A 25,802-nucleotide genomic window follows, 5' to 3' on the forward strand; every position below is an offset into this window, starting at 1 on the left:
TCGGGCTCTAAAACCCTGATTTTAGGGTTTAGTATACTCGATCTTCCACTTCACTGCTGCTACTCAGTACTTCACCTGAACTTCGCAGCACGAGGAACTTTTCGAGCTTCATGTAGAGTCCATTTGTAGAGATTTTTATTTTTAGTTTGTAAATTAGCAAAAAGCCAAATGATGTTCCGGTTCGCATTTCGGTTCGTTTTGTTACTTCTGGTGGCGGTGGCCGCCGAAGGGACGTCGCATTTAACGTCCGGACCGCACGTTGCTGATGTCAACATACTTTTGCCGCCTAAAATGACGAATCCTGTTGAATACCGGCTTCAAGGAAGTGATGGCTGCTTTAAATGGTACGTACACCTGAATGCTAGGAGCCTTTATTTTTGTTAATTATTTGTCGGTTTATTTATTTTTTGGTTAATTTGTGATTAGTTTGGTTGTAGAGAAAATGTAGGTCAAAGAATTGAAGTTGAAATGTTGAATCCTAGGTGATTTTAAATTTATGTAGTTAAAGTTAACCAAAAAAAAAAGTGAATAATCTATCAAAAAAATGAAATTAATGTTACAGAAGAACAGAGTGTTCTGGAGTTAGCCTCTGGTTTAGACAGTACGTTTCAGTAGTAGGTCTTAATGGAATGTGAGTTAGTTCTATTCATGAAGTTGCAAAAGTTGATACTGCCATCAGCTGGTGAAGCATGACAATTTTTCATGTGTGTGTGATTTATGCATATGTAGTTGGAGTCAAGAAACTAGGAGAAAAAAGAGTAGATTACCAGTGGAATTCTGTCTGCTCTAAGGATAAAAAAACAGTACTTCTGAATTAAATTTTTTGTGTTGAGTAATAACTTAATCAACCCTTCGATAGAATACCCCTTGTAGGAGTATCACTAGATTTTGTTTTCCCTTGTTTAGTTGTACAAAAGATGAGAAAGAAAGATGATAAACGATGTACTGTCCCTGTAAGATCTCATAACTTATTTTTTCTATAAATGGAAAGGAGAGGAATTGACAGTACAAGGCTCATTTAAAGTGATGTATCTTTAGTAACGTTTACATGTGTGGAATAGTATATTTAATTTCATCGGATCATGGTATATACGTAAAATTAGTGTATTATTGATATTTTTTTCCCCTTCAACCCGTTAGGGATATTCTAACAAAATCCCCTTCGAAACATGCTCTGGAGGAAGCAAAAATATGTGTACATAGGAATGTGATACTCATATTCATGCAGCCTCTATAAATGGTTGTGGTAGATGCTTTTTTGTGTATCATTTGATAATTGAAAATGTGAAGTTTCAGATTGACTGTTCTCTATTATTCTTGGGAAATGTTTGTTTTGTTTGTGATGTTGTATCAAGAAAGTTTCTTGCATACACCTGAACACTATTTTAAGATCAAGTGCAAATGTAATACTTTTACAAAGTCAGCTTTTGCAAATCATTCATCATTCTTGTGGAAAATCCTCCTACTAAATGATCTCTCTTATAAATTGTTTCCAGAAGTGAGTTATTAAGGGATGATGAAGTGATAGAAATGTTTCTCCTTTGGTTCTTTATAATAAAATGCCTTCACGATATTTTTATTATTATTATTTTCTCCCTTATATTTACAGGTCATGGGATCATCATGATATCCTATCTGTTGTACCTGAATATAATTCAAGCAATCACTGCTCAACAAGTGCACGCTTGAGATCAATTGCCCCCTATAGTGGTCGGAAGGAGACAGCAGTTTATGCTACTGATGCTTACTCTGGGACTGTAATTCGCTGCAAAGTTTTCATTGACAACTTTTCCAGAATCCAGATATTTCATAGTTCTATTAAACTTGATCTAGATGGGCTTGCTACTCTTCGTGTGCGTGCCTTTGACAGTGAAGGTATCTCAAATATGTGTATAGTTGGGAATGTTGGGACCTCAGCAATTTCTATCGGTTTCGATTATAGTCTATTATTGTAATCTATTTCACTTTTATTAGTTTGTTAAGAATTTGAGGAACTCCAATTTACTAAACAAGTTGAAATTCTTACGCTATTGTTTCTTTTTTGTTACTAAATTTCCAAAATTTGGTTCTAACCAGTTATCATTTTTCTGTTCTTCATAGTTGTTATCATTTTCAGTTTAATTTTGCTGTTAGATTCTTCCTTTATGTTTTTCAATAAATCTAGAAACTGAATCTGTTATTTCTTTGTTTAAATTTCTGATACCTTTAAACAACTTTTGTCAAATATTGAATACTTTTGAGTTGCTATGTAAGTTTCAAATTAAATATGACATGGCCAATGTGCTATATTTGATCTTTTGAATGATGGACATGACTTATGTTTGTAACTGGATGTTTCTTTGCCTATCTAATCTTTGCATGGTTGCTTGTCGCTTGTGCAGTTGGGCTTGTCTTGGGTTGTTGTATATGATTTTATTCTACCTTTCATATTTTTAGTTACTATTGAAAGTTTTATTCAGCTATTTCCATTTTTATTCTGGTTGTATTTATTTCTCAACCTTTATTGCAGATAATGTCTTTTCTTCATTGGTGGGTTTAAAGTTCATGTGGCAACTAATGCCTGAAACTGATGGATCATCTCATCACCTTTTACATGTTCCTTTGAAGGATTCTCCCCTTAGTGACTGTGGGGGATTATGCGGCGACTTAGATGTGCAAATAGAACTTGAGAATAGTGTACGTTTATCCTTATAGTGGTGAATGAGCACTAGTTGTGACTTAGTGTGTACTTTTATAGTTAGATCTCATTACATTTGTTGACCTGTGGTGCAGGGTGTATTTTCAGATTTGTATGTTGTAAAAGGAATTGGAATCGGCCACGAGATGGTATCTGTGCATTTACTTGAGACAGAATTTATGCACATGGCTGATAGCATTCTTCTAACAGTTGCGGAAGCCATGTCAATCGAACCACCTTCACCAGTTTTTGTCCTTGTTGGTGCTGCACTGCAATATAAACTTAAAGTAATTCGTGGGAATATTCCTCAAGGTTCCTTTCTTCTTTTCTTCTTTTTATTTTCACTAATAGATAAGATTAGTTTGAGCAAAACCACTGGTTTAATTTGATTCTTTATGCAACTATGTTTGCTCCAAAGTGTGGGATATCAGCTCTTACATGGATTATTAGGTTGAAAAAGAAAAAGGAAAAGAGAAAAATTGAAGATGCTGTAGAGAGAAAGATACTGAACTTCTATGATATAAAGATCATTTTCTCCCATCTTTATAAGCATTGGTTTGGCTTCATGATATCTTACTGTTACTCAATCTTCTTTTTCCTTTTTTTTTTAAAATCCAACCAAATATAGCTACAATAGTTCAATGAAAAATTGATATTGTAACTATTGATGGCTTTTCTATAGGCTTATACTTTGGTTCTTTTATTTCTTGACTTTTCTTGTTGTGGATGCATGCATCTTCACTGTAAGTGTGGATCAGTGGTTCACCATTCACTGTATTTTCATCTGGATTAATAAAAAAATGTTGTTTCTTATTAGAAAATAATGTATATAGATGTTGGGAATTAGCTTGATTAAGAGCTAGATTCATTAACTATCTTGGGTATTCTTGGACTATTAGTTGTATGTAAATATAATATTAAGTTGGTTTCAGTTAGTTTTCTTCTTTTAAGGATGTACTAATTATGTAATGGTGCATTGTTGGTGTAATTCTCGATGTTCTTACTACAATTTTCATTGGGGATTTCAGTGGTTGCTCTGCCATCTCCGCATCAACGTTGGTCTGTTTCAAACTCTTCGGTTGCTCAGGTGGACAATATGATGGGTTTAACTCAAGCTCTGAGGTTAGGGCAAACAGCTATCATTGTTGAAGATACCAGAGTTGCTGGCCACACACAAGTGTCTTCACTTAATGTGGTTCTTCCTGACACTTTATGGTTATACATTTCACCTCTGTCTATTTCTGGTGATCCTGTTGAAGGAACAAAAGCCATTCCTTCTGTTGCTCGTTGGTTTGTTGTTTCTGGTTTTCAGTATCTTATTCAGATGAAAGTTTTCTCCCAAGGACCTGGTTCACAAGAGATCTACATTACAGAGGTAATGCATGCATTCTGAGGAAAGTGTAGTTTGCATAAAGGCATTTTTTTAATTTGTATATACTTCTTTGTTCTATGTATTGATACTTTGTGCTAATATTTGGTTGGCATTTTCTTTTCTCTATGCTTGTTCAGTAATTAATTTCTCCTTAACTTCTTGTTCTTCACTTCCTTGTTTGCAGAGTGATGATATTAAACTATCTGACAACCAATCTGAATGCTGGAGAACTTTTTCAATGCCGAATGATCTTGTGCTCAAACATGGCTGGCGAAATTCTAGAATCCTGAAAGCAACTTCACAGGGACTAGGAAAATTGACAGCTTCTTTAACATATTTTAGTGGGCTTCATGATACAAAGGAGGTGCAAATTGGCTTTAGCTTATCTCTTTTCCAAGTATTTAGTCATAATTTTTCTTTTCTAATTATTGTTTCCTTTATTTTGTTAAATTTAAATGCTCTTTTAACCAGTGCTAGGAAATTAACTGTCATCTGAATCTGCTTTGCTGTTGTAGGTTCTGAAGGTTGTGCAAGAAATAATGGTATGTGACCGAATTAAGTTCAGTTTGGATCAGACAAATGGCGTGTCTGAGAGCATTCTCCTCCCATGGGCCCCTGGTATTTATCAAGAAGTAGAGCTGATGGCTACAGGAGGTTGCTAGCCCTCTACCTTTCTATATTTCTAATCATGTTTAAGCTAACTCTGAAGTTTGATGGGTTCTAATGCTCCGTTTAATCATATAGGTTGTGCTAAAACATCCAGCGACTACAAATGGTTTTCTTCAGACATGGCTACTGTGTCCATAACTGCTTCTGGAGTTGTCCAGGCAAAAAAACCTGGGAAAGCAACTGTTAAAGTGGTGTCCATTTTTGATTCATTCAATTATGATGAGGTAATTCTATTGTGTTTGTATATTTTACCAGTAGTGTATAATTGTTTCTTTGAATTTCTGTATATTTGAGTTTGGTTCTCTCAGTTGAAAGTGCCCATAGAATTGTAAAATTGGAAGCCCAGTATTTTATTATTTCATAGTTTGGCCTTGAAATTGCTGAGTAGTATCATTTGAGTAAGAAATATTTTGTTGTCATACTCCATTTTTTTTTTTTAATTTTTGTTTGTCCTCTAGTTTTGACCTGTATATGCAATGAGTTATGTTCGGCTGTCTGGAAGAGATTCTTCTGTAATTGATTGATTTATTTACTTTTTCGTACCATTAATTGTTATATGACAGGATTTCTACTTGGTCTGCATGCAATTATGTGAAATGTCTGATTTTATTGCAACTCTTCGGAGTTCACTAGTAATTTAAATGAAGCCTAAATCTGAAACTAGTTGGGTTTCACTATGTTGATTCCCCCTCCCCCTCCGCCCTTCAATTCCACCCATTCAAGGCTTGAATAATGACCATATTTGTAATATCAAAGAGTTTTTATAAATGGGATATTTCCTTGGAGATGCTCAATGGTAACAGCATTCTATTAAAAGTTGATCAATCTGTCCTTCTTGTGCCAAGTATGCTGGACATATCTCTTGAAATGGTGCTAATGCATTCATAAAATTTGTGTTACAATTTTTTTTTTTTGGTTTCACATTTCTTATTCAAATAATAAAAAAATATACCATTTCTTATTTAAATAATAAAAATAAAAATATAAGTATTGTGCTATTGCATGATTGAAAAGTAAAATTGGTGATAACATTTTATCTGGTGTTCAAAAACAGACTCTTTATATGGGATCATGATAACATTTTATAAGTTTTTTTTTTTTTTTTTTTCTATCAACAGATTGTTATTGAAGTTTCCACCCCATCCTCTATGGTTATACTGCGAAACTTCCCTGTTGAGACTGTAGTAGGATCACATCTTCAAGCAGCTGTAACAATGAAAACATTAAATGGTTGTGCCAAATTTCACAATTATTTGGAACTCCCTGCTTGTTATCACTATCGAATTTCATATTCTTTTGCTGAATTTGGCTTGTGATGTGCAGGTGCTTATTTCTATAGATGTGATGCTTTTAGTTCTTCAGTGAATTGGAAAGCTGGAAGTGAGTCTTTCATTGTACTCAATGCAACAAAGAAGCAGCCTTTCTTGGATAAGCTAGGGACTGTTGAACATGATATATCTCTCCATGGTCCTCCCTGTTCATGGGCCCATTTATATGCTTCTAGTTCTGGCCGAACCATGCTACATGCAACACTTTCCAAGGATTATCAGCACTTCGATCGTTCTTTTGATGGACCTATAGTCTTAAAAGCTTCTTCACGTATTGCAGCTTATCCACCACTTATTGTGCAACAGGCAGGTGATGGAAGCGGATTTGGTGGTTATTGGTTCAATCTGGGTCAATCAGAAACCACTACTCAAATGGAGGCTCTGGATAAGTTGTATCTTGTACCGAGAACACATGTTGATGTTTTGCTTGTTGGAGGACCAGAGCCATGGGAGGAAGATGTTGACTTCATTGAGACTTTCGAGATCTTCAATGGCAAGCATAACCATGCAAGCGATGGTGTTCATATACATGTTGTTTCTGGAAGCTCCAAGAATTTATATGGAGTTTTCTGCCAAACTCTGGGAACCTTTGTGAGCTTCAACATTTTTCTTGGCAATTATACTTTATATTGTTTCTTATCTTCTTAACATTTTCTAATGTGTGTTTTTTCTTTATTTTAGTCAATTAAACAATTGAAAATCATGATGCTTTTTTCTTTCTCTGATTTTAAATGCTTCAGGAACTAGTTTTTAAACGGGGAAATTTGGTCGGAGATGACCATCCTCTGCCTGCAGTTGCAGAAGTTTCACTCTCTGTTACATGCAGCTTTCCTGCATCAATTGCGCTGCTAGTTGATGAACCTGGTACAGCTATATGTATGCATATTAATATACACATGACACATGTAGACATGCAAGCACAACTTACTCATGTTTTCTTAGTATCAATTCACATTCCTTTGATTGTGTTTATGGCATTTCAGTGAATGAACGTAAAGTTATACAGACTGCAGCTCAAGCTGACCGTAGCCCAGGGAGAATACGTGTCACTCGTGTTACTGTTGCAAATGGGCAAACTATTCGAATAGCTGCAGTTGGCATCAGTAGCTCTGGGGAAGCTTTTGCCAACTCATCTTCTCTTTGTTTGGGGTGGGAACTGAGCAATTGTGATGGATTGGCATACTGGGACGATGCTTATGGTTCACAGAAGTCAGCATCCAGTTGGGAGAGGTTTTTGGTCTTGCAAAATGAATCAGGACTGGTACTTATGGGACTTTCATATCTTCATCTTGAGCTTCCTTCTTTTTATAATATGCTGTTTCGGTGGTTTATCACTATTTTAGTATTTTCTCTCAAATGATGAGAAAAAGAATTCTTGGAGGCAAGTCATTTGTTCCATTGCATTTCCTTTGAACACGTTTAAGTTATACTTTCTTCTAGACTGTTTACTGATGTTATATGATAAAATTCCTTATGTAACCATAAGATATCATAGATCTCCATTAATTTCTATGCTCAGAAGATGGAGAATTTTAGAGCTGGATTTTTTGTTTTGTTCCTTTTCCTGAAAACAAGTTAGTTTGTGGTCTATTACTTCAACTTCAATATTCTTCTATTTTCTATTTAAGTAAAGTCAGAAAACTCCTACTTGATTGACAAGACAATAGAAGTATCTCCATTAATTTTTTATTATTTATTTATTTATTATTATTTTTTGCTTAGAAATTGAAGAAGCTTCAGTGCTTCAATTATTGTAATTGATTGTCCTACTTTTATTTAGAACTCCACAAATCCACATGGAGCCTTTGATGCATACTCCATTGGTGTAATATTCGGAGTGGCTCTCAAGTTATCAAACTTTTGAACTCCTTTTTCTTCACGTATGACTTTGTGATTATGATACTTTAGTTAACTTTACTTAGACATGGGTGCACAAGCATGTTACTGTTTTGGAGTTTAAATACTATTGTCTGGCCTTTCCTGTAAGCTTAAGTTTGTGGTATAAGTTGTTTTTTAATATTGTATTAGACCTATGATAACTAGGAGTTCTTGTTTTCAAATCATCTCATTTCATTAATTAGTTAAAAGACTGTTGAGCTTGAGATCGATTTCATGTATGTATTTCTGTGTGTGTTGTCATTGGATATGAGCTGTTCACTTATTGTATCTCAGTGTGTTGTTCGTGCCACTGCTTCTGGTTTCTGTGATGCTAACGATGGTCATCATTCTGCTCAACTGCTTGAAATTTCAGAGAGTTTTCTTACTGATGCCGTACGCTTACAGGTATGCTTTCTGAATTATGTGATTTTGCGGGGACATCTAAATTGTTTACTTTTACTTATGTTGGTATCGTGTTCTTATTTCGTACTTTTCATATAATTACTTCTTGTAAGTTCGGTTCTAACTGTTGGTGTTGTTCAAATATGCAGCTTGTTTCCACTCTAAGAGTCAACCCGGAGTACAACTTGTTATTTTTTAACCCTGATGCTAAGGTAGACATTACTATTATGGCTCTCTTCAGAGAATGTATTAGGATGTGTGCGTCATCAAGCATTTCCTGACAAGTTCTTCGCTTAATTCCTTGCTTGTCTTGCTGATCCTGAATCAGTTTAATCAATTGAGGTTTTATTAAATGTTCGGAAGGAAGAGTTTTTTAGGTTTGAAAATCAGAGTACTATCAGGATGGCGTCTAAGCAAAAAATTTAAGTCAAATGGGCATCTTTTGGCAGCCTTACAGGTTTCTGATGTTTTTGTATATGCTTTTAAGTTGATGTTCATCTTTGTTTCTGTATTGTTTGACTTGTTTGAATTTAGCTAAAGGATTAGACATATAAATGGGTCAGCTCAAGCACACAATTCACTTATCAAGTTAAACGTGTAATGCTGCTTTAGATTAGGCAGTATCTATAGGTTAGTGCAATCAATTTGTCAATTTTAGGCACTGTAAATAATAGAAATGCCATAACTATTTTGATTCAGGCAAATCTGTCTATTGCTGGTGGGAGTTGTTTCCTGGAGGCTGCTGTAAATGATTCTCAAGTGGTAGAGGTCATTCAGGCTCCAGAAGGTTTACAGTGCTTACAATTGATGCTATCTCCGAAAGGATTGGGAACTGCACTTGTGACTGTTTATGATGTTGGACTTGCTCCTCCACGTGCAGCTTCAGCTCTGGTACTGTATTTACTCTTGTGTCTTCTCTATACAATTTGTTTGTCGATGAAAATGTGTTAATTATTCCTCATGTACTCTTCCTATAATTTTCTCGTAAGTTCATCGGATATATTTTCTATATTTTATTTCTGCAAGAGTGGTATTGGTTTTGACATGAAAATTGATGGAGCTTAAAATGGATCAGCATGGTAAATTACGTAACCCTAGTATCAAAATCAAATGTATGCAGTCTTTTGGGAACTCCACCTTGTAAATGAAGAATATTACTCTATCCTTTTACCTAATGTACTCAACATTATTTTATGATGTATGCCTTTTTGATTGCAGTATTGTGGTATACTCGTTTTAATTTTACACAACCCCCACCCCCCCCCAACAAAAAAAACTTTTTATATGAACAAAAAATGGATAAATAATAATGGAAGAAACATTTTATAACTCAAATTTTGGCATGGAGCCAGCAGTGTAAAGTTGCCTTGTGCTGCTTGAATTGTGTTCTGTGATGCTACTCAGAATTCCGAGCCATTTCGTTTTTCTTAAGGACGGGTTTTTTTTTCTTTGTAAGTTTTTTTTTTCTTTGGTGCTCTGGATATGTGTGATTCTAGGAATGTCACCTTCTTCCTAAATGTTTCATCTCCCAGCTGGCAGTTGTAGTCATTCTTGGAGGTATATGTTTTGCCAGGTCCAAGTTGCTGATGTAGACTGGATTAAGATCATGTCAGGCGAAGAAATCAGCCTCATGGTATGTCTTTTACCTGGATGGTACATGCTAATTTGTGACAACTATTATAATTTGCTTTCTCATTAATTTTAGGAAGGTCGATCACAATCTATTGATTTAATGGCTGGGATCGATGATGGAAGTACTTTTGACTCTTTTCAGGTTTGAGTTGATTTCATTTGTAGTCTATGGGCTTTGATATTCTAGCTTCCTGTTTGTTAGCTCATGCTAATTTAGTTGGTGTTTTGATGTTTATAAAGCATTTTGCTCTGTATTCTTTCATAAATATGCACGTGCCTTAGTCATATTTTTCACGTTAAAATCTCCTAGTAAGTGAGGATTAGTGCTTGTGAATTTTGGTGCAGTACACTTACATGGATATTCGTGTACATATTGAGGATCATATTGTTGAACTCATAGATGATGATGCTACCTCAAGTCCTGATGGTGGATATTTTAGCATGTCGAGTTTTAAAATTATGGCTAAACATCTTGGGATCACAACTCTTTATGTAAGTTCTTGTTTGGTCCTTTGCCAGTATGAAATTCCAGTTGACATTGCCTTAAATTTGTATTGATAATTTAGATCATGCAAACTGACCGGTAGGTATTGGAATCAGGTCAGTGCTAGACAGCAATCTGGGCATGAAATATTGAGTCAACCTATAAGGGTAGAAGTCTATGCACCACCGAGAATACACCCTCACGATATTTTTCTGGTACCTGGTGCATCTTATATGGTATGTCCCACAACATCTTAATTGCTTTTATTTTTTTCCAAGCTCAAAGTGATAGAAAATTGAAGTAAAATTTCATTTTCTTGCTGTCTCTGTGTGTGTGTGTGTGTACAGTTATTATAATATTTTTTTTCATTTTTGTATTTTAATTTTTGTTCGAGGCATATTTTCTGTTGTTTGTGTATTTCTGATTGCTAAAGTGACATGGTTGCTTTAAATTCCTAGCTTACCTTGAAAGGAGGCCCAACTGTCGGTGTATATGTTGATTATACTAGTACAGATGAAGAAATAGCAACGATCCACAGATCATCTGGTCAACTGTTTGCCATTTCACCAGGGAAAACTGTAAGATATGGGGTCCAATTTTTTCTACTCGTTTTCTTCTCTGGCTTCCCCCCTAACTTGGAGCTTTGATGAGTTTTGCATAGTTTTAAGTTTTATATGCATGCATGTCATTTAGTTTTATCTATAAATTTAGCTATTTATAACTAAGATGAGTTGATTTTGTTACTTATAATTCCAGAATGAAAATTAATTTGGACGCTCTTTAACTTTCGTAAAGTACCTACATTAGCATTAATTTAGATCTTTAATACATTTTAACACTACGAGCCGATGTGAAATCTGTTGAGGATACATTATCTCTACCATTAATTATTTTTAATTAACATGTCATGTGTATGAACAGTTTTGGCAGTTATATAAAAATCGGGTTTAGCTTGGGTGACTTTGGTCCCCTTTAAAGCTAAACTGTATCATTCCCAGCAACATTATTGAGAACAAACTTGATTCTCTTTTTTTTTTTTCTCTTCTCTCTCTGGCCCTTCCCCTTAATAATCTTGATTGACATTTACCGTGGAGTAAGTTAACATATAGTACATTTTACTAATTGCATGCATGTGTCTATGATCAGACCCTCATTGCCACGGTTTTTGGGAATGGAGATGTTGTAATTTGCCAAGCTTTCAGCAGTGTGAAAGTTGGAGTTCCTTCTTCAGTGACATTGAATGCGCAGAGTGACCAACTTGCTGTTGGCCATGAGATGCCCATACATCCTCTATTTCCTGAGGCAAGAACCTAAAATCAAGAGAAATAGTTCAGTGGATTCTCTCTCTTGTCCAATTGCTGACTGACTTATTGGTGTTGTCAGGGTGATGTGTTTTCTTTTTATGAGCTCTGCAGAAATTACAACTGGACCATAGAAGATGAAAAGGTTAGACTGACTGCTGCATCATTCTGCTATAGTCTGCAACTGCTGCATCAGTCTGATATATTCTGCAATTAATCTTGTCAAATAACAAGATGTTTCCTCATCATTTGGGTACAAAAACATCTCTCGTTTTTCTGTTTCTAGATTTTGGGTTTTTGGCTGGGGGATCAACTGCACAGTGAAAATCAAGATTTACAGTCAGCTTCTTCACGGGAAATTCAATTTTCTAATGACCTGGATAAGAAAGAACTGGGTTTTATCAAAGCCTTGTATGGAAGGTATACCAAAGCCATTGCAATAATTTTTTCTCTCCATTTTGGCTTCATTTATATATTACAGGAGTTGCATGTTGAGCTAAAAGGCAAATTGTATTTCTTGTGCATCATTAGAGTCTTGACTTTATGAAATCTAGTTAGAGGATTTAGGGACTTCTAGTAGCCAATTCTAGAAAAATTGTCTTCCTCGTGTCTGGATATGATTAAAATGGTGGATGTATCAGTCTTTCTTCCCATAGAGGAAAGCTGACATTTTGTTCTCGAATCTAATTTTTCTTTGGTTCTTGTTCTGGATGGAATCAATTTTACTTGGAAAATTTATTATTATTGGCTCCGCTTGAAGTAGGTTTTTTCATGACTTTTTTTCCTTTTAAAGAGTTCAGTCTCCCACACTTCTTGCCTGTTGCAGATCTGCTGGCAGGACAGATGTTGCAACTACTTTCTCATGTGATTTTGTGTCTGACTCATACTCAGAATCAAGGATTTACAGTGCATCGATATCACTATCTGTGGTGTCTGATCTCCCTCTTGCACTTGGAATTCCAGTAACATGGGTTCTCCCCCCGCATTATACTTCAACTAGTCTTTTGCCTTCATCATCAGAATCACATGGCCAATGGGATAGTCAGAGTCGCAAAGGATCAATTGTCTACTCTTTATTGAAATTTTGTAGTGAAAAGAATGAAGCTGCAAGCAAGGATGATATTTCCATTGATGGGGACACAATAAAAACAACCAGTAGTAACCATCTAGCATGCATCCAGGCAAAAGATCGATCCAGTGGAAGAATTGAAATTGCTTCATGTGTCAGGGTGGCTGAGGTACTCTCTTATATGCAGCGTTTCAATGTTGATATTGAAGTGAGATGAGTGTGTTAATTGTTAAATATGCCTAAACTTTGTGTCTTAATGCATTGAATTGCAACCACACTTGTAACATAATGGGTAAAAAGAAGTTTGCAGGAGCTAGGTGATGGTACTCTTATCAGTTCACTTCTTACAATGTTAATGTGCACATTAGGTTTCTACTACCATCCAGGACCTAATTAAGCAATACTGCAATAGAGTTATTAAATAAATATGATGTAATGGATTTTCAAGTTTCTGAACTTTCGTTTATCCGTTCTTGATGCTCATATAGAAGTTTTAAAATCAACTATGTTGGTGCTATGCATTATTGTCAGGTGGCTCAAATAAGAATCAGCAATAGATATCCATTGAATGTAATTCATCTTGCTGTTGGTGCTGAATGTGAAATTCCAATAAGCTATTATGATGCTTTAGGTACAATCGTGTTCTTAATATCTGTTATTAATTTTATTGGAACTTCATATGTTCCAGATTTGAGCCTTTAGTCTCATGATTTTGCTTTTGACCAGGGACTCCTTTTCATGAAGCACATAATGTCATACTCTATCATGCGGAAACTAACTATCATGATGTTGTCTCTATTAACTATACACTCAATGGTAGTGGGAAAATCTATCTTAAGGTTTGTTGATGACTTAGATTTTATTTGGTTTCTGTTTAACTTCTAACTTCTTCCTTATTATATAACTGCAATTTTCCGTTTGAAGGCAAAGCAACATGGTAGAGCTCTCGTGCAAGTATCAATGAACAGAAGTCCACAAAAGTCTGATTACGTTTTGGTAATTGCAGTCCTATTACTGAACCATGGAACTGTTATGCTGTAGGTGTAATTTACCACACCCAGACGTGGCTGATATGTGTTTACTTTCACCAGATGATAAACAGCTTGTGAAAAGCTGCATACCGAATCTTGTCTGTACTTCTTGCTGCATATTTTTCTCTTCCACTTAATGGAAGAAGAATACTGAATTTTTATTTAATAATGACTAGACATGTTTGATGGTGAGTTTTCCCATGGCCATGGTAATTTGTCATTGTTGGTTTTTGTCTGAAGGGCAGGTAATTCTATTTTGCATTATGTCATGAAACTTGAGAATAGGCTAGAAGAATTTCAAATTGGTCTACAATTCGAAATTACTTAAAAAGTTTTTGTGAGGCATTTGTGAGACATCCCAGCCCTCTTAGGATTATGTATGAAATATGCTTTCTTATATTGAGTTTTTTTCTGACTGCAAAAGTAAGCCTGTTAAGCTAGTCACTTCTAAGCTTCCCTTATTTGCTTTGCTGATTATGTTTCCAATTCTATCAAATCCTTTGTTGATTCAGGTTTCAGTTGGAGCGCAACTATATCCACAGAATCCAGTCCTCCATGTTGGAGGTAGTCTCGACTTCAGTGTGGAAGGTGTGTGTGTCTTTGGTGATGAAATAGTTTCAATCTCATTTGCTTCCTGCAGTGACCGTTCTCTGCATCATGAAATTTCTCTTTGCATGCAATCTTCGTTGACTGTTCTCTGCATCATGAAATTTCTCTTTAAAATCTCTGTAATACCTTGAGTAGTTGCTTCTCTGTCATTATTTGTTCCAGTGCTATAAATGATTAGTCTTGATGTTTTGTATGTTCTAATTATTCAAAAACCTCGCTCGTTACAAGGATATGGGAGTATAGGGCGTGTTTGGTAGGTGATGCGAAAATGAGTTTTCAGAATTACGTCATTATCCAAAACTTTGGTTGTATTATCAATGCAACTGGCATTACACCCTAGGCCTGCGCTAATGTCTATCTTTGCCCTTAATGTTTTATGGTGTTGTTTATTGCTATTGATTGAGAATGCAATGCCATGTATATTGCTCATGTTCCAAATATTTTTAATCGGCTTTAGATCTCTTTTAATACAAATTTCCGGCTTCTGGCTGATTGAAATTAGTGGCAGGTTATTGCATGAACCAAACATGAGTTGCAATCTGTATTTCCTAACAAATGTTTCTCACCATTTCTTAAGGGGGGGGGGAGGGGGGGGGGGGGAATCTGCTCTGCAATTGGAATTTTATTATATTTTTGTCTTAGCTTTTGATTTTCAACTGTCTTACATTTGAGTACAAAGTGTGAAAGGCTGGTTTGTATGTCTTTACATTTTATCCTCAATAACATGATCCGTGCTCTTCTTTACTTGTAGGTTTTAGTGATCAAGTTTCTGGCCACTGGTTTAGCGATAATGAAAGTGTTGTACATGTGCACATGCCATCTGGCAAAGCTGAAGCAGTTGGAATAGGTTCAACCAAAGGTACTACTGTAATTGACTTAAGTCTTGGTTTTGGCCTCTTTCCTTTTTTTATTTTAAATTTTACTAGAATATGATGAGGCCATTTTTATAGTTTAAATTTGTTACATATGCAGTATTTTTTGAATCTCCAAGTATGAAACTGCAAACAACGGTTACTGTTCTATCAAAAAACATTGTTTCCATCGATGCTCCAAAGGAGGTGCTAACAAATGTTCCTTACCCAACCAGAGGATATACCTTCGCTGTGAGATTCGGGTATGTAGATAAGTGGATCCTTTTACTGACTGATACCTTTTAGCTGCTCTTTAGTTCAATAGCTGATATTGTCTGGTTGCTGCCCTGCATTTCTTGTTAATGCATTGAAGTAATGATTTACCTTCTGCCATTGACAAAAAGCTCAGACCTCCCTTCGGACCTACTTATTGTGACTTTTATAGTGACTTCATACATGGGTAGAGTAATAGTTGTTTCTATGTTATGCTGTGATAAGAATTTAGTGTTTGAGAGTGTGGTTTATTTTACTTCATATAAACTAACTGAATAAATATATTGACTCTGTTATTGACTCTATATTTACAAAAAATGTAAATATATTTACAATAAACTAACTGAATAAATAACATCTTTTAGTGTTATCTATTTAGTATATCATTTGAAATGGCTAAAAGAGTTTTCTTAATTAAAAAAAAAAGCTCTTTATAAAAATTGTCGTACTTGTTTGGTTACAGATAAATGTTTTTCCGTCTTTCAAATTTGTGAGCACCTCTTTGTGGAGCACTTTTGTCGTTTATGTTATGTTAAATATGAAACAAAAGTGAAGAAGACCCCACACACCCCCCCAAAAAAAAAAAATCAAAAGAATATTTCTATCTATAAAAATTATAAAGCTATACTTGGAATGGTTGTAACAAGTATATTTTTAATTTTGCGTTTTTTTTAATTATAAATGGTACATATTTGTAATACAAATCCATCTGCAAACTAATGTGAGCAAAATTAGAACCCTAAAACCCTTTTACTACGCAAAAGGGGTAACCATTAAACCAAATAGTGTCTACAGAATACAAAATTTAGTTTCATAAAAGGTCTTTTTATGCAAGTACTAATAGTTTTTGGATAATAACATGAAACCTGTAACACATGCGTCTTAGTAGCATACTGACACCATTGCATAATTTGTAAATTTCCATGTCTAATTCTGCAAATGGTGCCAATTCCAATTTTAATTTGCCAGCTACTTTCATAGCTTGCAACTTTGGTAAACCTCTCCATTGGATAGAAGGGGTAGGTCAATGGTTTGGACCCGTCCTTTAGTGGGGAGGCAATCTGCTGCATAAGACAGGTTAACGTGATAAATTTTTTAAAGAAATAAAAATAGATAAATAGATAAAGATTTTCCTGGATGATTGCGGTTGCATTATCTATTTGTCTTACCAACAGGATAATAGCATTCACCTGCCTTAGCAGCTGTGGTATTTCATATTTTGTATTTGAGCTGCTGTACTTGACTTATTACATAAAAGCTAGATGTACCTTTTTCTACGTATATGCAGTCAGCAACTTATCAAATTCATCTTCAACATGATTTGTCCTATTTGTAAGATCCATTGCATCAGGAACTGGATATTATTTTGCTATTGCATTGCACTGGATTTTAACAAATTTAATTGATGGTTTGAAGCTATAGTCTTATAAATATCTTAATTGAATTTGTTGGAACGCCACAGTGATACTCACAAGTTGAAAGCTCTTGAAAACAAAGCAATCTCATATGATTGTGAGGCAGATCCTCCTTTCGTCGGGTACGTTTCTTTTTTCATGTTTTATTGAATATATTGCCAAAGTAAAGATTATGCAGTTTGATGTTATTTTCCTTCTTTTATTGAAGGTATGCAAAACCGTGGATGGATCTGGACACTGGTAACTTGTACTGTCTCTTCTTCCCTTACTCTCCAGAGCATTTGCTCCGTTCCGTTCCAAAGTCGAAGGACACGAGCCCATTTATATCTGTCTCTGTCAATGCTTCACTGAGAGAAGCACACCGTATTTCTGGATCTGCATCAGCATCTGCACTTTTTGTTGGAGGATTTTCAATATTGGAGATGGACAAGGTAATCAAAAAAGACTTGATGCTAATAGACATTGGCATCACTAGCAGCCTGCATTTGTGTTCTCAGTATAAACAATACTAATATTGGTAGTTTGTGTTGCAGAGTTCGTTGCAATTAAATCTGACATCAGACTCAAACAAGACTACCATAACTATCCTGGGAAATACAGGTAAGTCAACACGTGTATAGCATCAGAGTAGCTGTCCCAACTCATTCTTTGTGATAGACATTGATGTATGTTCACCTGTGACTTCTCATTGCAGGTGTTGAAATCCACTGGCAAAATCAAGATCTGTTGAAGATTAGTCATGTCCATAAAGAAGATATTGGAATTGGTGGGCATGCTCAATATGAGGTGAGTTCTGTGCTTTGTTATTTAATTGCATTCAACGAGCATAGAAAATGACACTTCAGTTAATTCAGTAGATTCATTCCTATCATTTCGAATCTCATTTATGAAGAACATTAATTAGAAAGTTGCGCTTGCATGAGCTATGTGAAGTAGAACAAAATGAATATGCTTCAGTACTCTTTTTATCTTTATTAATTTGAAAGAAAAATCTATTTTCCGTGCCTTCAGGTTTCAGTGCTAAGAACCAAGAAATTCAAGGATAAAATCATTTTCACACTTCCAGCCAACGGTGAGTCTACATCATTTTGAATCCCAGTACTTGCAACTTTCTACTTAAAAGTGATTTTGTCATCTGTGAACTGTTTTACAGGTCAGAGAGTGGAAGTAGATGTTAACTTTGAACCTGGGCAAAGAGAAGAATCAAACAGAATATTTGCAAGCTTTATTGGTTTCTTTGCTGTATTTTCATTGATAGTGGTTTTCAGTATCGCTATCTTGGATGGACGGAAGAGATCCACCAGATCTCAGCCATCTGTTTCTCCTGCCACTCCATATGCAACAGCACCTGGTACGCCTGAGCATAGTATTCCGACGGTTTCAAATGAACAGTCTCCCCGAACGCCACAGCCTTTTGTAGATTATGTGAGAAGAACTATTGATGAAACTCCCAACTATAGACGAGAAGCTAGGAGGAGGTTTAACGTACAGAATACGTTCTAGATTTGTAAGTTCTACCAATTAGATAAAACTCTCTGTACATATTGATTAGTATGACGCCAAGCTCACCAAGGATAGCGATTTACTCATCTGAATTTTGGAGTTGTAATTGGATATATTTGATTCTGGAGGAAAACATCGCCTGCAATTCTATGATCATGATAGAGTTATCGTTGCTTTCAGGGGAAGTGAATTGTTGAATATTGTTGTGGTAATACCCAAATCCCTTCAGGTTTTTAGGTTTCTGATCATCGCACCCTTTAGATATAACTTATGGGGATGCTCGAATGCCATTTCATTTGGGTTGTTTCCTTGTTTTATTGTATTTTTTTCTACATGAGAAATGAACTGCAAGCAAGTCATTGTTGAGTAAAATACGTCATATTAATGAATCATGTGGGCTTTTTTTTTTGTTCAAAAGATTATTATATTTGTCAATTTTAATCGGTGTGCATTAAAAATTCACTCTTTTTCCGAAATCATGAGTTTACAGATGAAAATTTCATTGCTTTTTTTTTTTTTTAAAAAAAAGGGACATATTCTGATCCTATTTTTATTTTAGGTGGTCTAAAAAATTCATAGAATTTGTGTAATTGTGGATGAGTTATAGTGATTTTCTGCATATGAAATGAATTTTTAAAAGGTAAAACAAAGTTTCAAAAAGTGGGTTATATTTTTCAAAACTTCACTAGATTGCGAAATATATAATAAACGAATTTAAAAATTGTGAAGAATAATAATTTTTACACTTGAAGATTGTATTAAAAAAATAATAATAATGGAAGTTCACTTAAACCATGAATGGTGTCCTTTCGATCATAATAATAATACATATGATTAGAAATGAAATATTTTGTAAATATCTATCATATGTGTACTTTGTTTTATGTTAAAATTATTTTTATCCATTAGATTTAAGAAATATCAAAATCAATGCCCTATATTGATTGGTTGTTTGTTACATTATTTGTAACATAAGCTTTGTCATGATAATAATAATAATAATAATAATACCGTTGTTCATTTCGATCATAATATTAAAACAAAATAATAATAATAATAATAATAAAATTAGAAGGAAGAATGTAAGCCTGTGTCTGCTACCGTAAAACAGCTAAAACTTGTTCGGATATACGACAGACTGACTGACTATATAGATCATTGTAGTAACTAATTACAACAATGGAAAGATGACATATTTATATATATATATATATAACAATCGCAATTCTGCGCTTCGTTACAGTAATATAATAGGGCGCACTGGGACCCTACCGTGGCACCAGCAATCTCATAATATTACATGATATCATCTTACAACAATTTCCAGGTTATTCTCACGATCATCAGTAGAACTTGGCTGCTGGTCTTGGATGTGGTTCCCACGAATCAAGAAATTGCAGAACAAGGGGATGAAGAGATTTTGAAACCAGTAGAAGCAGCGCTTAAGCAGAGAAGCCAACGTTGCATAACAGAGTGATGAGAGTATGAGGCACAAATAGGCTACCAAGAACAGAGACGGAGCCACAAAGAGAGACGCAACCACCGAGATAGCCAAGAGAACAGAGGGCTCTCCACAGCTCACGGAAATGGCACGGCTCACATTGAGAGCGAGTCGGATGGGTGTGAGGAGGAAGAGCAGTAGTGGCATGATGACTGCAGGAATCAGGAGCCAGAATTCTAGCTTTAAAATTGGATACAAGAGTATGTTACTGGTTCCATCTCCCACGTCCCAAGAGTTGCCATCCAGAGACCTGAGGAACAGAAAAAAGATGATAAGATTTAGCAATGGCGGAAACAAAAACCTCAAATCAATTGACACATTCATGGTTTGTGAGTGTAAGATTTGGCAGAGATGACTGAGTTTAATTATTATTAATAAGATTTGGCAATGGCAGTGTTGAAAAGAATGAAAGAAAGAAGAGGGAGAGGGAGAATAGATGAATTACGATGAGTTTCAAGTGCTGGATTTTGGATTTTAAGCTTTTAGGATGTAGCGTAACTTATATAAGGAGAGTTCATTCCTTATATAACCATTTGAAAGAGAAACTTTGTGCTTTCGTAATGTTACATAATACTCCAATCTTTTAAATAGACTTTGGAATTGGGAATCTTCCCTACAAGTGTGATTGATTTTGTTGCCTCTGCATGCATTTGAAAAATCTTAAATAAGTCAATTGAATCTTCCCTACAAGTGTGAATTCTTGATTACGTTTGCAAGCTTATGTTATCTTAAATAAGTCACAGATCCATGCTTGTGAGTGTAAGATTTCTTTTGCCCCCTTTAGGAAAAAAAGAAAGGGAGCCTCAAATTATTTTGAATCTCCTAAATCAATTATAATTTCTTTGTCATTTGCTAGAATGGGAGTTACTGACTGATTTTATTAGATAACACAAAGTTTCTCTTTCAAATGGTTATATAAGGAATGAACTCTCCTTATATAAGTTACGCTACATCCTAAAAGCTTAAAATCCAAAATCCAGCACTTGAAACTCATCGTAATTCATCTATTCTCCCTCTCCCTCTTCTTTCTTTCATTCTTTTCAACACTGCCATTGCCAAATCTTATTAATAATAATTAAACTCAGTCATCTCTGCCAAATCTTACACTCACAAACCATGAATGTGTCAATTGATTTGAGGTTTTTGTTTCCGCCATTGCTAAATCTTATCATCTTTTTTCTGTTCCTCAGGTCTCTGGATGGCAACTCTTGGGACGTGGGAGATGGAACCAGTAACATACTCTTGTATCCAATTTTAAAGCTAGAATTCTGGCTCCTGATTCCTGCAGTCATCATGCCACTACTGCTCTTCCTCCTCACACCCATCCGACTCGCTCTCAATGTGAGCCGTGCCATTTCCGTGAGCTGTGGAGAGCCCTCTGTTCTCTTGGCTATCTCGGTGGTTGCGTCTCTCTTTGTGGCTCCGTCTCTGTTCTTGGTAGCCTATTTGTGCCTCATACTCTCATCACTCTGTTATGCAACGTTGGCTTCTCTGCTTAAGCCCTGCTTCTACTGGTTTCAAAATCTCGTCATCCGCTTGTTCTGCAATTTCTTGATTCGTGGGAACCACATCCAAGACCAGCAGCCAAGTTCTACTGATGATCGTGAGAATAACCTGGAAATTGTTGTAAGATGATATCATGTAATATTATGAGATTGCTGGTGCCACGGTAGGGTCCCAGTGCGCCCTATTATATTACTGTAACGAAGCGCAGAATTGCGATTGTTATATATATATATATATATAAATATGTCATCTTTCCATTGTTGTAATTAGTTACTACAATGATCTATATAGTCAGTCAGTCTGTCGTATATCCGAACAAGTTTTAGCTGTTTTGCTGTCAAAGCTTAGTTGAAAGGATTCCACTACCTTACAATTAATGTATGGTACATTCCTCACATGAACAGTGAGTGGGTCCTATTCATTCACTGTTCATGAGTGAGGAATGTACCATACATTGATTGTAAGATAGTGTTTACTTAGTTGAAAAACACTTTTACCGGTACCAGACACGGGCTTACATTCTTCCTTCTTTTTATTATTATTATTATTATTATTATTATTTTGTTTTAGTATTATGATCGAAATGAACAACGGTATCATTATTATTATTATTCCCTAATTCAAATAAAATTAAGGTGTAGGTACCGTCAGATGATCAATCAAATTTTATTGACTTTCGATTTATGTTGTGGGACTTGACTAGCTTACAGAATCTGTAAGCTACAGACTGCAGCATCAGCCGTTGGATGTGGTTAGATGTGGAGTGACAAACTAGCTTACCATAGACAGGTCCTGTGTTGTGATGTCTGATTGTAGGCTACGTCACCCCAGCCTATTCCTCCCAAGTCCTAATGTCTATTAAATCAAAGACGGTTGTAAACTATTAGTATGGTATCCGTTGTACACAATCACCATTGGCTGGAATGAATCGGTGCTACCCAAAGTAGGTTTAGCTCTTTGATCGGCCAATCAGGAAAGAGAGGGTTTTAGGGCTTAGAAAACTATAACGCAACGCAACGCAAACAATATCTCTTCCTCTTGCGATAGCCTTCAAAATAAAACTTCTCTGTCTTCTCCTTCTTCACCGCCGTTATAACGCCGCTTAAATCCAGAACCCATGGACCCAGAATCTAATGAAGGAATTGTTGACAGAGATTCTAACGATGTTCATAAATCGTCAGACCACCACCCAGAAGATGACAGGTCTCAGCCTCACACCGGTGACGGAGCCAGCCCTGGGTAAATTTTATTTTCTCACTCATCCTTCTGTTTGATTCTCGAGAAAACTGAGGAAAAGACAGACTTAAAAAATTGAATTTTTTTCTTGTTTTTATTACTTAGACTAGGAAAAAAAAAAACACAACCCTTATCTAAGTTAGCTTAATGGGTATTTTCTTTTTCTTGTTTTTTATTTAATTAAAAATTTAAAATTTGCAGAAAAATTTTTATTGGAGGTTTAGCTAGAGAGACGTCGTCAGGTTAGTTCATTGTTCTATGCTAGCTCTTTAGTAATAGTAGTAGTGGTATAAGTAGTAACTTTAGCTCAACAAATTTTGTTGTTAATTCTTTTGGCGGGTGGTGGTTGTTTTACGTAGCTCAATTTATCAAGCATTTCGGTAAATATGGTGAAATTACGGATTCTGTGATAATGAAGGACCGGAAAACAGGGCAGCCTCGTGGATTTGGCTTTGTTACTTATGCTGATCCCTCTGTAGTTGATAAAGTCATTGAAGACACTCACATTATTAATGGGAAACAGGTGGGATGGACTTCGTTGTTAGTACTATGTTTGTCTGAAGTCGGGTAGCTAGTTTTAGTGGTTCCTGACTAGATGTGATTTTGAGACTGTTTTAGGTGGAAATTAAGCGAACAATTCCAAAAGGGGCTGTTGGCTCTAAGGATTTCAAGACGAAGAAGATTTTTGTAGGTGGAATTCCGTCATCAGTGAATGAAGGTGACTTTTTTCCTTGTTCCTTCTTTTTTTTTTTTGTTGGGGGGGGGGGGAGGTGTTCATACTTCTTCATTTTGGGTTTAGATCACAATGTGTCTTTATGGATATTAGTGTGTAGAGGCACTAATTTATTTTTATGGAATTGAGCAGATGAATTTAAGGACTTCTTTATGCAATTTGGAGAGGTACAAGAGCACCAAATCATGCGGGATCATTCTACCAGTCGATCTCGTGGTTTTGGATTTATCACTTTTGACACGGAGCAAGCAGTTGATGACCTTTTGGCAAAGGGGAACAAGCTTGAGTTGGCTGGAGCCCAGGTGAGTAAACTGCCTGCTAAAACTGTCTCTATTATTTCTAAATCTTCTACTTGGTGAACCCTTTTCTGCAATTTACCCTTTAGTGATTCCATACAATGGAGGTACATGACGTTTAAAGGAATAAATGATTTTTTATTGAGTTCTTATTGGTATTGTATTGATGGACCTAGCTATGAATTTTTGAATAAACACTCTTAACTTGTCTCACGATCAGAATGAGAGAATGCATGTCGTGTCTACTTGAAGGAATAAAACTTAAGAAATTGTTCAAATTGATGATTATTCTGCTTGTTCATTTGTTTTGTCATTATACTACAGGACTCTGAGTTGAAATCTTTTGAGATTAGTTTTGTGAGCCTCATCTAATATCCTGTAGGTAATAAATAATTGTGTATCTGGTGATTGATTTTGCAAAGCTTGTCAGCTTTGACTTATTTGGATTTTATGCGAGTGCCTACGATTTCTCCTTCTATGTCGAAATCCAATCCCAATATCTTTGTCTTTTTGGCAGAGTTGCCAGATTGCTTTAAATGGCTGACTTTCAATTTTTCTGCTTGAATTTTTATTAATAAAGATGCAGTAATTTTACTCTTCTGTACAAGCATCTAGGATTAATGAATTCAAGCATCCGTGCATACTTGCTGTGCTGTGTATGCATACAAACCTCGTGGTCTCTATTGACCTGATGAGGTCCTATGGGCATGTAGATGATGGATATGCAACACACATAGATTTAAACTCTTTGATATAGTTCTCAAGGATGTTATTAATTGGATTTTAATACATAGTAGTCAAATTACCAGGAAAAGCAGACTTAATGAAATTATTCCTTTGTGCAAATCATTGTATATCGTATGCCTTCAAACCAAGGTTCAAAAAATTTCTGGCACACAGCCATGAATAATTAAGTATAAGGTGTAAGCTTATTTCTAAGCAATTAAGAAGCAAGATAACACAGGTCCATGTTCTCTTTTATGGTAGGTGGAGGTCAAGAAAGCAGAACCAAAGAAACCAAACCTACCACAACCATCTTATAGGCGATACAATAATCCTAAACCCGCATATGGTAGTGGCTTTGGAGATGCTTACGGTGGATATGGAGGTGGTGGCTTTGCTGGCGGTGGCTTTGGTGGCAGCGGCGGTGGAGGTGGAGGCGGTGGTTATAGGTCTAGTGGGGCATATGGTGTTAGAGGTGGTGGATATGGAGGATACGGTGTTGGTGGTGAATTTGGTGGATATGGAGGATATGGTGGTGGTATGGGAGCATACAGGGGAGAGCCCTCCTCCCTTGGGTACTCTGGTCGCTACGGAGGCTTTAACCGAGGCTACGATGTAACTGGTGATTATGGTGGCCTCAATGAGAGTTATGGGGGATATGGTGGCAGTGGTGTTGGTGGCGGCGGCGGCTATGGAGGCGGGCCGAGTGGTTATGACATCGGCCTCGGGAGTAGTTACGGAGGTAGCAGCGGAGGCGCCTTCTTTGGAAGTAGAGGGGGATATGGTGGTGCAGGGGGGAGCAGTCGGTATCATCCTTATGGGCGGTAGAAAAAGATTTTCCAGAGGTTGTGGAAAAAATGTAGCTGGCAAAGCTGGGTTGAATCAGATTGTAGTATTTTGAGCACTTGTTTTGTTCTTACTTAGATTAAAGAAATTGTGATCACAATTTTTTTTTGTAAGTTGAGTTGGCCCTCCCTCTGATTTAATGGAAGTGGTGGCGGCATTTTGTGTTTTTACAACTCTTGCCACGGTACAATTTGCCCATCTCTACTTCACAAGAGGAGAGGAGACCAGAATGAATTTATTCACACCCCACCCCCTCTTCATTTTTATTAGTATATTGACAATGATGTACTTTCTGATTTCGGAGAAAGAACTCTTAGTTTGCAATTACTTTAGCCAAGGCTGGAGCACAGCAGAGTGGCAAACATTGACTCAATTGTGATTTAATTGAAATTCTTTTTGCATTGATCTGTCAGTGATTTTTTTTCATTTGCCGTTGCCCATAGCCCATAGCCCATTGAAAAAATTGA

The 25,802-nt window shown here is 35.9% G+C and overlaps 1 protein-coding gene across 3 annotated transcripts; it reads left to right on the plus strand.

Moving 5' to 3' along the window:
• Window positions 1-25,740, plus strand: LOC102617045 (nuclear pore complex protein GP210). 3 transcript variants are annotated; one of them, XM_006470174.4, is made up of 41 exons: window positions 1-344; window positions 1,610-1,875; window positions 2,510-2,676; window positions 2,773-2,989; window positions 3,706-4,052; window positions 4,234-4,413; window positions 4,565-4,703; window positions 4,794-4,942; window positions 5,837-5,948; window positions 6,042-6,637; window positions 6,787-6,910; window positions 7,030-7,307; window positions 8,219-8,329; window positions 8,476-8,538; window positions 9,026-9,217; window positions 9,900-9,959; window positions 10,032-10,100; window positions 10,304-10,450; window positions 10,559-10,678; window positions 10,901-11,020; window positions 11,589-11,744; window positions 11,826-11,888; window positions 12,030-12,163; window positions 12,570-12,981; window positions 13,344-13,443; window positions 13,539-13,651; window positions 13,737-13,808; window positions 14,356-14,431; window positions 15,204-15,311; window positions 15,425-15,566; window positions 17,039-17,113; window positions 17,200-17,422; window positions 17,525-17,591; window positions 17,686-17,777; window positions 18,003-18,063; window positions 18,145-18,469; window positions 22,939-22,979; window positions 23,097-23,260; window positions 23,356-23,455; window positions 23,603-23,772; window positions 24,754-25,740. In XM_006470174.4, the coding sequence occupies exons 1-41, from the start codon at window positions 169-171 to the stop codon at window positions 25,315-25,317; spliced, it is 6,891 nt and encodes a 2,296-aa protein (XP_006470237.2). In that variant the 5' UTR covers window positions 1-168; the 3' UTR covers window positions 25,318-25,740. The 3 variants fall into 3 exon arrangements, with proteins under 3 accessions (XP_006470237.2, XP_024951191.2, XP_024951190.2); XM_025095422.2 differs by lacking the exons at window positions 1-344; window positions 1,610-1,875; window positions 2,510-2,676; ... (31 more) ...; window positions 18,003-18,063; window positions 18,145-18,469 and adding an exon at window positions 22,484-22,740; XM_025095423.2 differs by lacking the exons at window positions 1-344; window positions 1,610-1,875; window positions 2,510-2,676; ... (32 more) ...; window positions 18,145-18,469; window positions 22,939-22,979 and adding an exon at window positions 22,482-22,740.
• Window positions 25,741-25,802: the final 62 nt, after the last annotated feature.

This window comes from Citrus sinensis, chromosome 2 (assembly GCF_022201045.2).
Source record: "Citrus sinensis cultivar Valencia sweet orange chromosome 2, DVS_A1.0, whole genome shotgun sequence".
NCBI lineage: Eukaryota > Viridiplantae > Streptophyta > Magnoliopsida > Sapindales > Rutaceae > Citrus > Citrus sinensis.